Source organism: Pseudorca crassidens, chromosome 19, assembly GCF_039906515.1.
Source record: "Pseudorca crassidens isolate mPseCra1 chromosome 19, mPseCra1.hap1, whole genome shotgun sequence".
Lineage (NCBI taxonomy): Eukaryota > Metazoa > Chordata > Mammalia > Artiodactyla > Delphinidae > Pseudorca > Pseudorca crassidens.
Window position 1 is genome coordinate 57,844,274 of NC_090314.1, and position 13,902 is coordinate 57,858,175.

Below are 13,902 nucleotides of genomic sequence, written 5' to 3' on the forward strand. Positions count from 1 at the left end.
GAGAGTGAAGCCACAGATGTTCAGTCATCACACACAAGGGCGTGACAGTGTAGCACAGCCAGCTGAACCCAGACACCAGACACCCAAATGCTGGGTTTTTTTTTGTGGGACACAGGGAGAGGCCTTTGGTCACATCTCAGCAGTAGAAATTCCTACTGTCTTTCCCCGTTCCCTCCTACTGCTGCCATCGCTGTGTTTCTTCCTCTGTCTTTACTGAGTTCATGGTCCACACCACCCGTGTGTGGGGAGGGGGCACGATGCCCTCACTTACAATACTTGAGCTTCAGTCTTGGCTCCAAAACTCCCCAGCCTGGCCTGAGTCTGGCTCTGTGACGGAGGAAGGCTGTCCTTCAGTTTCCTGGGCATGTTGGGGAACCAGAGACCACCCCCTCCCCAAAGCCCTAAAGAATTCAAGTCCATTTCCCACTTCTGAACTGTGGCAGGCAGTTGCTAAGAAGAAGCCACTTGACTCATCAGGAGGCTATGAAACCGGTTAGGTGCGTGAGGACCCAAACCAGGGGTCTTCAACCAGTCTAGAGGTATGTGGTACACGTGCAGTATGGCTGGCAAGGGACAAGGGAGCTGGGCATCAGTACCTGAGAGCTTTATTGAACACTTCTGTGTCAGGTACTCAGGACTTTAGCCCCATACAGGTCAGTGATGCAGGTGCTATCCTCCCCATGTTACAAAGGACAGGAGGAGAGAGCACGGGGTTTGCTGCCTGCAAGTGGCAAGTCCGACTTCTCGGTCTACGCTCTTAACCCGCGAGTTATGCCACCAAGGTCCACGTGGAAACTGCCCAGCACTGTGCCCGCATACACCAGGCACTAGTAGATGTCACTTTCCCCTTTCTCCAATCGACACCGTGAGCCCCAGGCCCCGGGGAGAAGGGATCGTGAAGCTCCCTCGTGCAGCTCTGGATGCTGGTTGCGCAAGAGCCGGGTGTCAGCCCTGATCAGGGATCCGGTCCCTAGACAGGCACGGCCTCAGCCTTCGCTGGCTCAGTGTCACACACAACCAGGCTCTTCCCCTGGGCTGGTTCCCCATGAGGTAGGGGCAGCCCCTGCCCCACCCCCACTCTGACTGTAGCCTCTTCCCATTGCTGAGGCCGCTCCTGGCCCCCATCTGGCGGGAACAGGTGTGTGTCTGAGGGCCTGGCGAGGTGCCCGCTGCCCACCTCCCACCACTCGGCAGTGCCTCCCGGCCTGTCACCCGCCATCTGTCCCATCCATAAGCCCGCAGTCATCTCTCTGGCCTCAGGTGAGGGAACAGCCAGGAGCCGCTGGCGCGATGGCACGAGGCTCCAGTGCCTCGGCAGGGAACGAGACAGAGAAGGCTGCCTCCCACCTTGAACTGGCCTGCCCTCGGGGCCAGTCTGGGTCAGTGCGGGTGAATGGCGTCGGGTGGAGCCTGCTGAGTTTATGTTCTCCTCCACAGCAACACTTGTAACTGGGCCAGGTTGGGCTGGCATCCTCTTCTGGCTTCCCCACCATAGATCACAGGGCCCATCGGTAGAACGGAAACCATGACCCAACTGGCCCACCTCCACAAGCTGATGTAAAAACTCACAGGCGAATGTGCTGCATGGGCAAGGTGAACAAGCCTCACCTGGGAACGTCTAGCTGTCAGGGTCCCCGCGCCCCCTCCCTCAGGCCATCAGCAGTAGAGAGGAAGCTGACCCCATCTGACCTCTAGCACGACAGACAGCAGGCAAACACCAAGGAGCAAAGGAACCCAGTGACGTGGTCACCTCCGGCCAATTCCCTCCAGGACTGTGGTTGCCCAGCTCGGAGGTGGAGGGGAATGCAGCCATCCGGCTCCACTGCTGTGTGGCCCCATACTGCCCCATAAATCAAACTGGCTTTACCACGCTAGTAAATTTCTGTCCAAAATTTGGATTGGAACCTGAGGCGGCGGGATGATTTAATTTGCTTTGTCCTTAAGCAAGAGGGAATGTAATTACAGAAGGGTAAGTACAGATGTTTTAATTTTCAGCAAACATTCCGGCAGCTTCGGGCGGGGGTCCGTGCCACGGGGATCCGTGCCACGGGGGGCGGAGCCTCGTGGAGGCCCCAGCCCCGCCCACCCCGCAAGGCCTCCTGGGAAGCAGCCACGATGGCAAATGCGGAAGACGCGTCCTTCTTTCACGAGGGTGGAAAAATAACAATACGCCGGATGAGCTGTGAGAACTGAAGATGTGCGGCAAAAGAGAGACAGCAGATCGCGGCCGATTATGACACGGGACTCTCACAGGCCGGGGCTGCCAGGGGGCCATAGGGGAGGGCTGGGGCTGCCTGCGGACTCCCCGTGTTCTTGCAAATCCCATGTCCCCCTGCCCTGAGACCACCGTGGGCCCCAGGAGACCTGGCGTCCTCGCTCTGTCCAAAGTTCGATGACGGTGAGATGCAGGGGGGAGGCTGCAAGGGGTTCCCTGGAGAGCGGAGCAAGGCACTGAAATCAGCGGAGGGAGGGGGAAGGGCCGAGACCCCACCCCAGAGGCTGCTCCTGGCCCAGCTGCTGTGGGCTCCAGGACAAGTGGGCTTAGGCCCAGGGCCGGGGCCACACGAGGGAGGGTCAGGAGGAGCCTCCAGGCCCTGACGCAGGAGAAGGCACATTGAAAATGCAGAGTTCTTTAGGGTCGCATGTGTCTCCGAGGAAGGTGGCCCAGCAGGTGCATGCACGATTGTTGGGGGGGAGGGGAGCACGTGGAGCCGGTGACGTGCCCGGGAACCTGGCTCTCCTTCCATGGGAATGGTGGCCGGGGCCCCGTCTCACCCCACAGCGCCCAAGGGACATGGAGAGCGTGGACGCTGAGCGCGCACAGCTCGGCTCCAAAGGGAGCCGCCGTTAGTGCTGGAGCGGGGGCAGGGCCGGGCGCTCCCGCAGCTGCGCTTTACTCAGAAGGAAATGTAGATGGTTAGGGTTTTGCTAGAGTCTGTGTATGGGTTCTAAGGGTTTTTTCTGTAAGGTAAGAGCTTCTGCTCCATGTGCTGGGGGGCAGGCCCGACCTCTCTCACAGGGTGGGAACTACGGGCTCCATGCCCGGGGTGCTCCCAGGCCACTGTGGTGACAGCTGGGGGTAGCTCCCCTCTGGTGGCCCTTGTACGCTGCTCCCCCCCGCCCCCCGCGCAGGAAGCCCGAGGCTCCCTTTCAGGGGTCGAGAGCTCTGGGCTTTAAACCCCGTGCGTGGGCTGCTGTGCCCGTGCGGAAAGGCTGCTCCCACCCGCTGCTCCGGAGTCATCATGGGCTCCGAAGCCCAGGACAGGAGCTGGCGCCCACAGCAGGGCCCTCCCAGCTCTGGTCTGGGGACCCTGGTGCCAAGTAGCACTTATGGTCCTTGTTGTCAGCTGGCCAGGCACTCCCCTAGGAGAGGCACTCGGCACCTCCAGGCCCGGTGGGAAGGTGAGCGCTGCCAGGCCCAGTGGAGAGGAGGGGTAGGGCCTGGGGTTGCCCTAATGGAGATTTCCCAGACAAGGATGCGGGAGGGACTGGGAGAGCGGGGTAAGGGGTGGGGGGGACACGTGTCTGGCATAAATAGTGGCAGTGCCAGCACTGCGTCTCCACCCTTCCGGGGGAAGAGCCCGCCCTGGTGGTGGAGTGTGTGAAAGCAGAGGGCTCTATCCCAGTAACCAGTCCTAGAATCTAGGAGCAGCCGTGTGCCCGGTTGTGGGACTCGGCTGGCTGGGGGCAGCCCCAGCAGGAGGACCTGGAGGAGGGTGACCCCGGCAAGTGAGGCGAGGTGCAGACTGTGCGGAATCCTGGGTGGGGGAGCCCCCCAGCTGGAGGCGTGGAGGGTACCCTCCAAGAGCCCGGGCCTTGCCTGCCCCACGGACACCTGGGAGGCAACTAGCCCTTGGCTCTGCCAGCGGGGAGGGCGGGGGGGCCCCACCCCTCTCGTCACCAGGCTTGTCCTGCCATCAGAGCTTAGTCTCGCTGAGGACGATGTTGGCGGTGACAAAGAAGAAGCAGGAGAAAGCCCAGAGCAGCACAAAGCCCACCCAGAAGGTGCGGCGGAAAGGGGACCCGTGCTTGTTGACGGCCCCGTAGCCGAAGGCCAGCTGGGCGTCCTTGCGGCAGAGGTACACCAAGAAGGCGGGGATGACGCACTGGATGCCCGTGCCCGCGTAGGCCCCCGTGATGCCCACCAGGGACTCCAGGTCGTGTGTGCAGAAGGCCACCAGCACAGGGGGCAGCAGGGTGATGGTGGGGAACACCACGTGGTCCACCACCCAGGGGTATGTGCCCCCCTCTCGGTGGAAAAGCGTCTTCCAGTTGTTGCGCAGGGTCACGGCGATGATGGGGAAGTTGGTGCTGATGGTGAAGACGGGGAAGAGGCCCAGGAAGAAGCGCACGGCGGCCAGGCCCACGACGTCGCAGCGCGCAAAGTTGAGGGTGTACATGTCCAGGAGGCTGTCACCGCGGAAGCAGAAGATGGCGGTGAAGGAGAGAAGGCCGTAGAAAGCCAGGATCAGCACGTAGTCCAGGAAGACCAGGCGTGTGAGGTGGCGCTTGGAGGAGATGGGGGTGATGAGGGACGGCAGGGAGTGCTGGCTCATGAAGGAGTAGATGCACACGCCGAACAGGTTCCGGACGCCGGAGAAGTCGGCCAGCGGCGGGCGCCCCTCCCCACGCCCATGCGCGATGCGCACCAGGGCCAGCACGATCATGATGGCGAAAGCTGGAAACAGGACGGGAGTGAGCCAGGGAAGGAGGGGCAGCCCTACCTGGGCCAGCCTCTGGTCTGGGGGCGCCTGCCGAGGGACCCGAGCCCCATGAAGAGAACCTGCGGGTTCTGCTAGAGTCTGTGGATGGGTTCTAAGGGTTAAATTCCTGTGGCCGTGAGGGTCACACTCTGGGGCAGGTCAGCAGTGGCTGCTGCTGCTGGGGACATGCCGTGCACGCCCCACGCCAGCAGGTGAGGGAAGGTGTCTGGGGGTGAGGGCCGGGCATGATGGGGGCTGCACGGGGAGATGGGCAGTGACACCCTGCTGTCTTCTCAGAGGAGCGCAGGCTCCTGGCCAGGCGCTTCCCGGCTCCCTTCCCGGCCCCAGGGGTCTGGGGGTTGGGGGGCTTCCTGCCAGCTTCCTGACTCTCCTTTGGTTTCAAGAATGTGTGTCTGAGGAGCAGGGGCGGAGGCACGGAGCACTTGGGAGGAGGTGTCCTCCTGGGCCAGGGCATCTGCCAGGGACAGCTAAGGGGCGGCAGTGAAGAGTGCGGGCAGCCCTGAGCGGAGGCAGGCACCCAGGGGCCAACACCGGGAAGGAAGGTACCTGGGCTCACTCGAGGGAAGAAATGGCACCAAAGCTCAAGGATCGTGGGAGCTGAGTCCAAGGCTGGAGGCCAAGGGCATGTGGCTCTGTTCTCCTGGGCCTGGTGGCACAGGTAGGAGGCACAGAAGTACAGGGAGTAACTCTGAGCTGGCTTTGCTGCAGAAGCGGTAGGGGACCCACGATCTATCTGTTCAGAGCAAAGAGAGCTCCAGGCCGGCTGCACCTCTTACAGCGGCCCTCCTGTGGGTCTCATGCCCAGAGCCGGGCTTCCCAGCCGCTGCTCCCAGCAGACAGACATACTTCCAGATCCAGCAGCCTCTCTCTGAGTCTCTGGCTTCTTGCATCTGTTATCCAGATCTCCCAGAACTGCCACCCTTAGCCACTCGGCACACGCAGGGACCACCGGTGTCCCTGTCTCCAGTGTTGGAGTCCATAAACCGCTGCTGTCTCTGTTCAGACCAGACCTGACAGCCCCTCCAGCCCGGGCCCCCATCGCTCAGGTAAAGCCCACGATGACACCTGACATTTCTCAGGGAGTGACGCAGGCGAGCGTGAAGGAACAGTGGCTGAAGAGACTGCCTGCCAGCCCACGGGAAGCTCAGGGCTCCTCCCGCGTGGGAGGCTGGGGGTCTCCCCACTGTCCCCTCGGGCCACGTCATGCCCTCCCCGCTCCCTGGAAGGAAGAGGCCTTTCTTCCAGGATTCACGGGAAGCCAGACCAATGTTTTCCCATAATGACACTCGGAAGTGGGCTCAACGGAAATGTCATCTGTTACTTTTCATCAGAGCTGCTGACACTGCTGGGGACAGGATCGGGGGAGGGGAGCCAGGGAACAGGCCTGTGAAAATTGCCAATAAAGACGATGATTTGTTTCTGGTGCTCTCATCCGACTCCGGCCCTGCCGCTCCTGATTCCGAGGGCCCCACGACTGAGGGGCGTCACAAATCCCACCAGCTGTGGTCAGTCAAGGGGCAAGCGGTGACCCAGTCCCTCCCAGAGGAGCTGCCTCTGGCTGAACCCTCTCGGGCCTGGGACAGGACACCCCGTGAGGGCCTCCCTGTTTCCTCGGGGACACTCAGGACCCCGGCAGTCTGGCTCGTCACATTTCTCAGGGTGGGTGCAGGAGGGGTGTGCGGGCCAGAGATCTGTGTGGCAGAACCGCACCCAGGAAGTGCACTGGGGCAGGGTGTGAGGACAGCACCCAGGGGAGACGGTGGACGGGGTGGAGGCGGAGTCCCCCGTGTGCCAGGCAGTCTGTCTTGGGCCGGAAAGGGTTACGAAGCAGAGCTGAGCGGGTGGGCCGCCTGCCGATTAGCTGTTCACGAGGCTGCAGCTGACACCTCCGCCAGCAGAGCTGGGCCACCAGGGCCGGGGCAAAGGGGGCAGCTGCTGTAAGACAAGAGCTCAATCCTGTCGTGCCACTAGCGGAGCGTCCCCCGGTGACCCGGCGCTACTCCTGGCCCAGGCCGAGGCCAGCGCGGACTGGCAAAGAGGCAAGTGGGGAAATCCTGTCTGTTGCTCGGCCGCAGGGCCCCGGGTCTGGTGGGCGTGGAGGAGGCAGGGAGAAGTTGGCTGTTGGGACATGAGCTCATCACTGCTGCCTGCAGCTGGGATGCTGGCTGAGCTGATGCTTCTCTACTCATCGCCTCAGCCCTACATCTCCAAGAGGCCGTAAGGAACGCAGGCAGAAACTGGCTCGCTGACTTCAAGGCGAGCTGTCTGGCCAGCCCTGACCGGCAGCTCTGACCTTGAGGGAGGGGTCCTGGCGCCAGGGCTGCCCGGCCCTACCCTCTGGACCACAGTCCTCTGCTCCCGGCCCTTCCCTCCACGCATTGCCGGGGAAGCAGAGTTCAACAGCCATCTCCTAGACTGATCGTCCCGTCCCCGGGAGATAGCTGCTCCAAAAACTCATTAGGTCTGATGATAAATCAAGACGAAATGAGGATGACAGGTTGTGAGCGACAAACGCGGCCAGGAAGTTCGGCGGGGAGCAGGGCTCTCAGTGTACACAGGATGCCCAGGGCTCGGGCGCGGCCACTGGCAGCTCGCGCCACCTGGTCGCGGCCGTGTGGGAGGCGGGGGTGGCCGCTTGGGAGAGGGGGACAGGGCGCGAGCGGTCCTGACGTCTGGGTGAGCAGGCCTCACGGTTCCCCGAGGGCAGGGCGGGCTAAGCTTCTCTCTGAGCCTCACGGGCTGTGCTCAGGGAGCCCACGTGACGGACAGGGTAGCAGTCCGCATCCACCCGCATCCTGCACAGGAGTCATGCTCCAAGGGGTGAGGAGGTGCAGCGAGCTGCCGGGGAGGATGCTGTGGGGGGAGAGGGGAGGGCCTGACACATGTCACACGAGGAGTGGCTGACGGCCTCGGAAGATGCAGCTGCCAGGTGACGTGGGGGATCAGGAGACCTCTTTTTTAATATCTGCGGTAAGAGCCCACGTAAGAACAGCTGCGCTTGTTTTGTGTGGCTCAAGGGGCTCACCAGGACCACTCATTCATTCGCTCATTCGTTCATTCAGCAAGGATGTACTGAGCCCACCGTGCAGATACTATTCTGGGCATCTGGGGATGGCGCTCTGAGCCAGCAGTTACGGTCCTGCAGGCAGTAAAACCCAGTCCAGGGGGCCACCGGGTGGAACTTACAGGACACAAATTACTACCACAGAAAGAACTGCCTAACAGCCACATGAGCTGCGGAGGGGCAGGGGGGCAGATGGGGAGATCCCTGTCTCGGGACGTCCAAGCCCAGGGAAGAAGACCTGGGGGTCACAGGGGAACCGGGCGCCAGAGCCAACTTGGAAGAACCTGTCTGCTGTCCCCCTCGCGGCGCAGGAGGGAAGGAGCAGCCCGATGAGGGTGGCGACAGGGGGTCGGGGCCCCGGGATTTCACCGCTTCCGCCCAGCATATCGACCCACCTGGAGCTGCTCTCCGCTCTCCCCACATGCGCTGCCTTGGGAGGGAGGGAGGGAGACAGGAGGGGAGGCAAGTCCTAATCTCGGTACAAATCCTGAGCCCTGAGGGCACTGCTTAGAGGAGACATCTTTCCCCCTCCTTTTCTGAGGAGGTCAGGTTAAAAGGAAAATCTACACCAGGAACGGCCCTCCAGCACAGGCACGTCCGGGGTGACAGTATCAGGATGGTGGCAGGTCAGTGGGGACATGTCAGTACTAGCTTTCTGTCCTGGGGGCGTCAGCAGCCTCAAGGATGGAGGTCAAGGTCATATTTTATGTCAAGATGCATTCTCACGACATTTAACGAGTCATGCCTGAGTTCCCTTGCGTGGTCAGAGGAGAAGCACCGCTGTCCACGGAGGCCCCCTGCTCCTCCCCCCTTCTTTGTGAGCTGGAGTCAGATGAGGAGCCCCAGCTGGGAGCTGTCTTGCCTCACGGCTGTCTGTCTATCTGACCTCAGAGCCTCTCTCCTCTGCAGAGAGTTGGGCCACTGAGCCGACACCCTCTGAACTCCTGCCAAAGGGTAAAGGTGGTCCAGACTTGTAAGGGGATGAGAGTGGAAAGACAGACGACCGCGAATCTGGACTGCTTCGGCCTCTCCTGGTTCCTCCCTTTGCTCTCCCGGACCCCCTCCACCCTGGGGCCTCGGCTGCATAAAGAGGTGAACTGGCCCAGACCTCACAGGAGTCGGAGCTGACTCATTCTTGGGGCCAAGTGGAGATGGGCAGGGGTCTGAGGTCTGGGTCCGGGGCTCTGGGAGTCCAACCAGTGACCCCAGTATGCCTGTCTTGGGGCTGTGGGTTAAGGCAGAGATCGGAGTGGTCAGAAGCCAGTTCCAGCCTTCGTGCACTGGAACCCAGCCCTGGGTGGGTTGCGCTGGCGCTGGAGAGGGGAGAGTTCCTTCCGGGCCTCTGCCTTGGCCTCTGGGCTGTGGTGGGGCTCTCCCAAGCACTTGGAGTGGCGGTGAGGCTATGCAGAGCTCCGCCTTCCTTACAGAATTCTGGGGTCGGTGTGGGGCTGGCATGAGCCGGGCCACCTGCCTGAGCATCACGGGAGTTGGGGAGCTCGGGCCAAGACTCTCCCTGCCTGGAGGAGGGCAGGGCAGAGCTCTCCCAGGAGGCCCCTGCCCCGCGCCCCCCATTAGGCTGTCACGCTGACACTGTGATGATGGGACACGGGATCCCTCATGCTGGTTTTACCATTCCGCTCCTTCTCCAAGACTGGCTTTGCAATTATGCATGGGCTACCTCTGGGCATGCTGAGTGCCTCTGAGGGCCCTCCTAGCAGGGGGCAGTAAAACCCTCGAGCTCTGAAAGAGAAGCACGCGCGGCTGTGCTGTCCACCAGGGCAGCCATGAGCCACGTGAGGCTCCAGAGTGCCTGAATGCGGCCGGCCCAAAGCGAGCCTTGCTGAAGTCTAAAACGCACACCGGATTTCAGAGACTCAGCGTGAAAAAGGAAGGTAACCCAGCTCACTCATCATTTTCTCATATTGGTTCCATGTTGAAAAGGTATTTCTGATATCTTAGGTTGGATAAGCATATTATTAAAATTAATTAAATGTTCAGACGTGACTGCCACAAAATTGAAAAGTCCCCAGTTGGCTCGCATTATATTTTGATGGGGCAACGTGGGTTTACTGTGACCGTGTGCTCCGTGGCGGTGTGTGAGGGAAGCACCTGACCTGTTGGGAATCAGAAAGCTCTCTGCCCCCTGCCCCCAACCTTGGCCCAGGTCTCCTCACTGTAACCGTCGGTCACCTGCCCTGATTTGCATGAGACACTTGAAACCTAGGCCCGAGGTGTGATACTGGACCAGTCTTTAAAAAGCTAAAGGGAAAATAGGCTATCAGTTCCCCGGGCTGTGCCCACCAGGGCGACCTGCCCTACAGAGGGAAGGCACTGCTGGGTGGGGCTGGGCAAGTGGCCTGTGGTCCTGGGTCATCGAGTCAGAGGGACATTCTGGTGGGAGCTCGAGCTGGAACAGAGCTTCTCTGGAACACAGGAGGGCTCTGCCCAGTGGCCCGTGCCCGGCCCTGACCCCTGCTGTGTCCTCTGCAGGCCCTGGAAGGAACACAGCTGTCACGGAGGAGGGGGACACATGTTCACTAAGGCCAGATCCCTCATCCTTAATCCCTGAGGGCCCCGGAGCACACATATATGTGAAGCTGTGATTAACAGCCAACGGCGAAGCTGACGGACTCCTCTCAGTGGAGCCCCGGGCCCTCCCCACAAGCCAGCCCCGCAGCATGCCTCGCCTGGGTGGGCCTGCCTCCTGGGGAGCCGCCTGACCCCCTGAGCTCTGGACCGGCCCTGATGCTGACCCCAGACACCTTGCTGTTTTCGCAGCCCTGTAGGTGGCTCTGCTCTGACACGTGCGAGGTGAGGCCACCTGTCAAGGCGGCTGTCAGGAGGACGGCGCTCTCTTCTCCAAGAAGGGGCTCAACATGCCAGGGGTGATGCTAATGAATGGCCGTGGTGCCCATCCCGGCTCGGGCACTGGCGCTCCAGGCTGGGAGCTGGATCCGGGGGAGGATCCGGCACCAGCTTCCCTCTTCACCACCGCACTGTCCTCAGAGGCGCTGGGGCATGCATGTGTCTCTCCTTAGGCTGGGTCATCAGAGCTGGGCCAGGGCCTCCCGAGATTCAGGAGAGCTGGGAGGAACCGACAGGGTAACGTCAGCCTGAGCTGAGAACCACTGAAGACCAAGCAGTTGCTCGGCCCTAGAAGTGGGCGCAGGCGGCTGTGTAACCATTCCTTAAAGAACAGGACCGACTGTGAACAGAGAGCCATTGGGCAGGCCCACAAGACCCACAGGCCAGGGGTGTGAGTGGCAGCCCACCTCGTGAAGCTCTAACGCCTTGGAAAGAGCATGAGAGAGGGAGAGAGGTGGCCGCTGCCCTTCTTCTAAACAAGCTTAAGTTCTCAAGTTACTCTGGGCTCAACTCCTGATTCTGCCACCGAACTGTGTGATCCCGGGGCAGTCACTTAACTTCTCAGTGCCCCTGTTCCATCACCTTTAAAAAGGGGGATGCTCGTGGGTGCTGGGAGGATGGAATAAGCTAGTACAATAAAGAACAGGGGCAGGGCCTGGCCCACAGCAGTCGCTCAGAAACGCGTCAGTCCCTTTTCTTGTCGCAAAAACCTGACTTCCCACCCGGAAAGCCCAGGCAAGCAGGAAAACTTGTCAATACCGAGTTCTCCCCTAATTCTCCTTTTGCTCCAAGGAGGGTACTGGGGTCATCCTCGTGACCCCAGCCGGGTGGAGCCGCAGCCATGACCCTTCCCTGCTGAGCGTCTCTGGCCCAGGGGTCAGCTAGTCTTTGGGGCTCTGGGGGTCAGGAGGACCCCGGGCAGGCTGCTCATATCTGCTCTGTGAATCAGAGACACCTCCTCTCCCTCCACTGAAGGCCACACAAGGCTAAGCCGTCCCCTCCACCTGTCATCTGGGGGGAGTCGGCACGTGCTCTCTGTAGGCGGCTGGGCGAGACCGGAAAGGAATTCTGTTCGGGTTCTTTGGTGCTCACGTTCACCCATCCTTCTTCTGTCATCACCCTCCCACCTGAGCACAGGCTGTGGTCGGGGTGGGGCCTCCTTTCATGCTCCGAGAAGACAGGACACACTCCATCTCTGGCTGGGAGGGGCTCCCTCTGGGGAGACGGGGAAGCTCCCCGTGCAGATGCACTCGGCTCCAGAAGCATCTTGGCCCTGGGTCGCATTTCACGTCAGGTCGATGAGCAATTCGGTAGCAATTCTGTGATTGCTACCCTTGCAAAAAAAGTCACCTGGGTTTCCACCGAAGGGAGGGAATTTAAAGCCAATCGGACTACCTTCCCAGGCAGGGTCACCCCCGTGGTTTCTGGAGGATTCTAGCTCTGCAGCTGCCGTCGTCGTCATCATCATGGAGGCAGAAGAGAAGGATGTTTACATAATCAACGTACGGGACTGAGACTCTACTCCAGAAGGACTCAGGGCAAAGCCTCCCCGCCTCCAAGTGTGTCCGGAGGCGCAGGTCGTTGATACAGGGCAGGTATTTGAGTCTCTGAAGCAATCAAGTCTCAAGTACGAGATCAAGAGTTCTGGCCTTTTCATCCTTCAACCATCCACACTCTCAAGGCACGGCAAGCGGCACCTGGGGCGGCAGGCTCTCGGTTCCTCATTCTTAAGCTGTCAGAGCCACAGCTCCATTTGTCATCGCTGGGAAAGCGCACCCGAGGGCCCTCTGGCTGCTGGTGGACTCATCTCCTTCCCAGAGACTGGAAATATAAAACTTCCACACCGTCACCTTTCCTGAAGGCCGCTCAGTCCTTTCTTAACCCTTTCTTCTTGCCACTGTCCCCCTCTTCTGATTCGTATGTCGAAGCCCTAATCCTCAATGCGACTGTATTTGGGGACAGGGCCTCTAGAGAGGCATTACAGGTTAGATGAAGTCGTAAGGGCGGACCCTAATCTGATGGGATACGTGAGCTTTTAAGAAGAGAAAGAGACACCAGAGTACGTGCTCTCTCTCTGCACACACGGAGGAAAAGCCATGTGAGGACACGGTGAGAAGGTGGCCGTCTACAAGCCAGGGAGGGAGGCCTCACGGGAAACCAACCCTGACAGCACCTTGATCTTGGGCTTCTAGCCCCCAGCGCTGAAAAATTAAATTTCTGCTGTTTAAGCCACCCAGCCCATGGTATTTTACAGTAGCCTGAGCTAAGACAGCTGTTATGCAGTGGCTGGATGCCGAGAGAAAACAGGAAGGCGAGGAAGAGGAGAGGCAGTATTGTGACAGGGGCGTTGGGTTGCCCTGGTCTGAATGTAAACCCCGGAGCTCCAGGGTTGCCCTGGGCCACACTAGCTCTGTAGACCGATATGGCCGCCTGACCTGGCTGCCTGCCTGGGGTTCACCCTGGCTCGTGTGTAGCCTGATTCCGAGCAGAGGCGAAACTGTAACCATCAGTGTCCGTCAGACACCTCGCCCCGCGTGGGCCTCATCCTCCCTTCCCTTGCCAGAGTCCAGGCAGCTGGACTGCTAACCTCCTGGCGGAACAGGAGTCCCTGCCTGATGGCCGGGCCAGCACACATGTCAGCCACACGCAGAGCAGAGCCGCTGACAACAGAGGCCACTCAGAGGAGAGGTGTGGCTGGGAGAGCCACGGCCTCTGCTTGGGGCCCAGCGGAGCTCTCAGGTCAGTCCTGCCGCTAATCAAAGGGGTCACTTGGCGACACGTGGCTGGCCCTTCAGCAGACTTTGATTAGGTGTCCGCTCGACCCTGAAAGCCTTAAGACAGAACCCTCCAGTCCCTCTTCTTTCAACTGACCTTTGAGTCTGCAGAGAGGACTTTCAGAAAACCAAGAATAAAATAAGACTGAAATGAAACGTACATAAAAAGGTTTTCCTGGATTCCCTCCACTGGCTGTGTAACGAGGGAAAGACAGACCCTTAATGGCCCAGGAGAGCCCTGGACAGTAGCCCAGAGAGAGGGTAGGTAGGGCAGCAGCAAAGGCTCAGGACAAAGGCTGGCTGGAAGGTCAGAGGGGGGCCCATGTGCTACCGTCCTTAGGGAGCGGGGGTCCTTCCTGGCCCCCCGAGGAGCACCAGTTGAGAGTGAGGGGACAGCAGTGAGTGACCCTGAAGGAATTCAAACGCTGAGCTGGCTTGCTGAGCCAACAGGATGTGGGGAACAGATGGCTCAGAC

The 13,902-nt window shown here is 60.4% G+C and overlaps 1 protein-coding gene across 2 annotated transcripts in view; it reads right to left on the reverse strand.

Annotated features, from left to right (window-relative positions):
* Positions 1-1,898: 1,898 nt before the first annotated feature.
* TMEM104 (transmembrane protein 104) overlaps positions 1,899-13,902 on the reverse strand; it is a 59,513-nt gene continuing 47,509 nt past the window's right edge. For both annotated transcript variants that reach the window (XM_067716694.1, XM_067716693.1), the window contains exon 10: positions 1,899-4,678. In XM_067716694.1, coding sequence (XP_067572795.1) covers positions 3,918-4,678 — 761 coding nt within the window. In that variant the 3' untranslated portion in view covers positions 1,899-3,917. The remainder of the gene's footprint in view (positions 4,679-13,902) is intronic.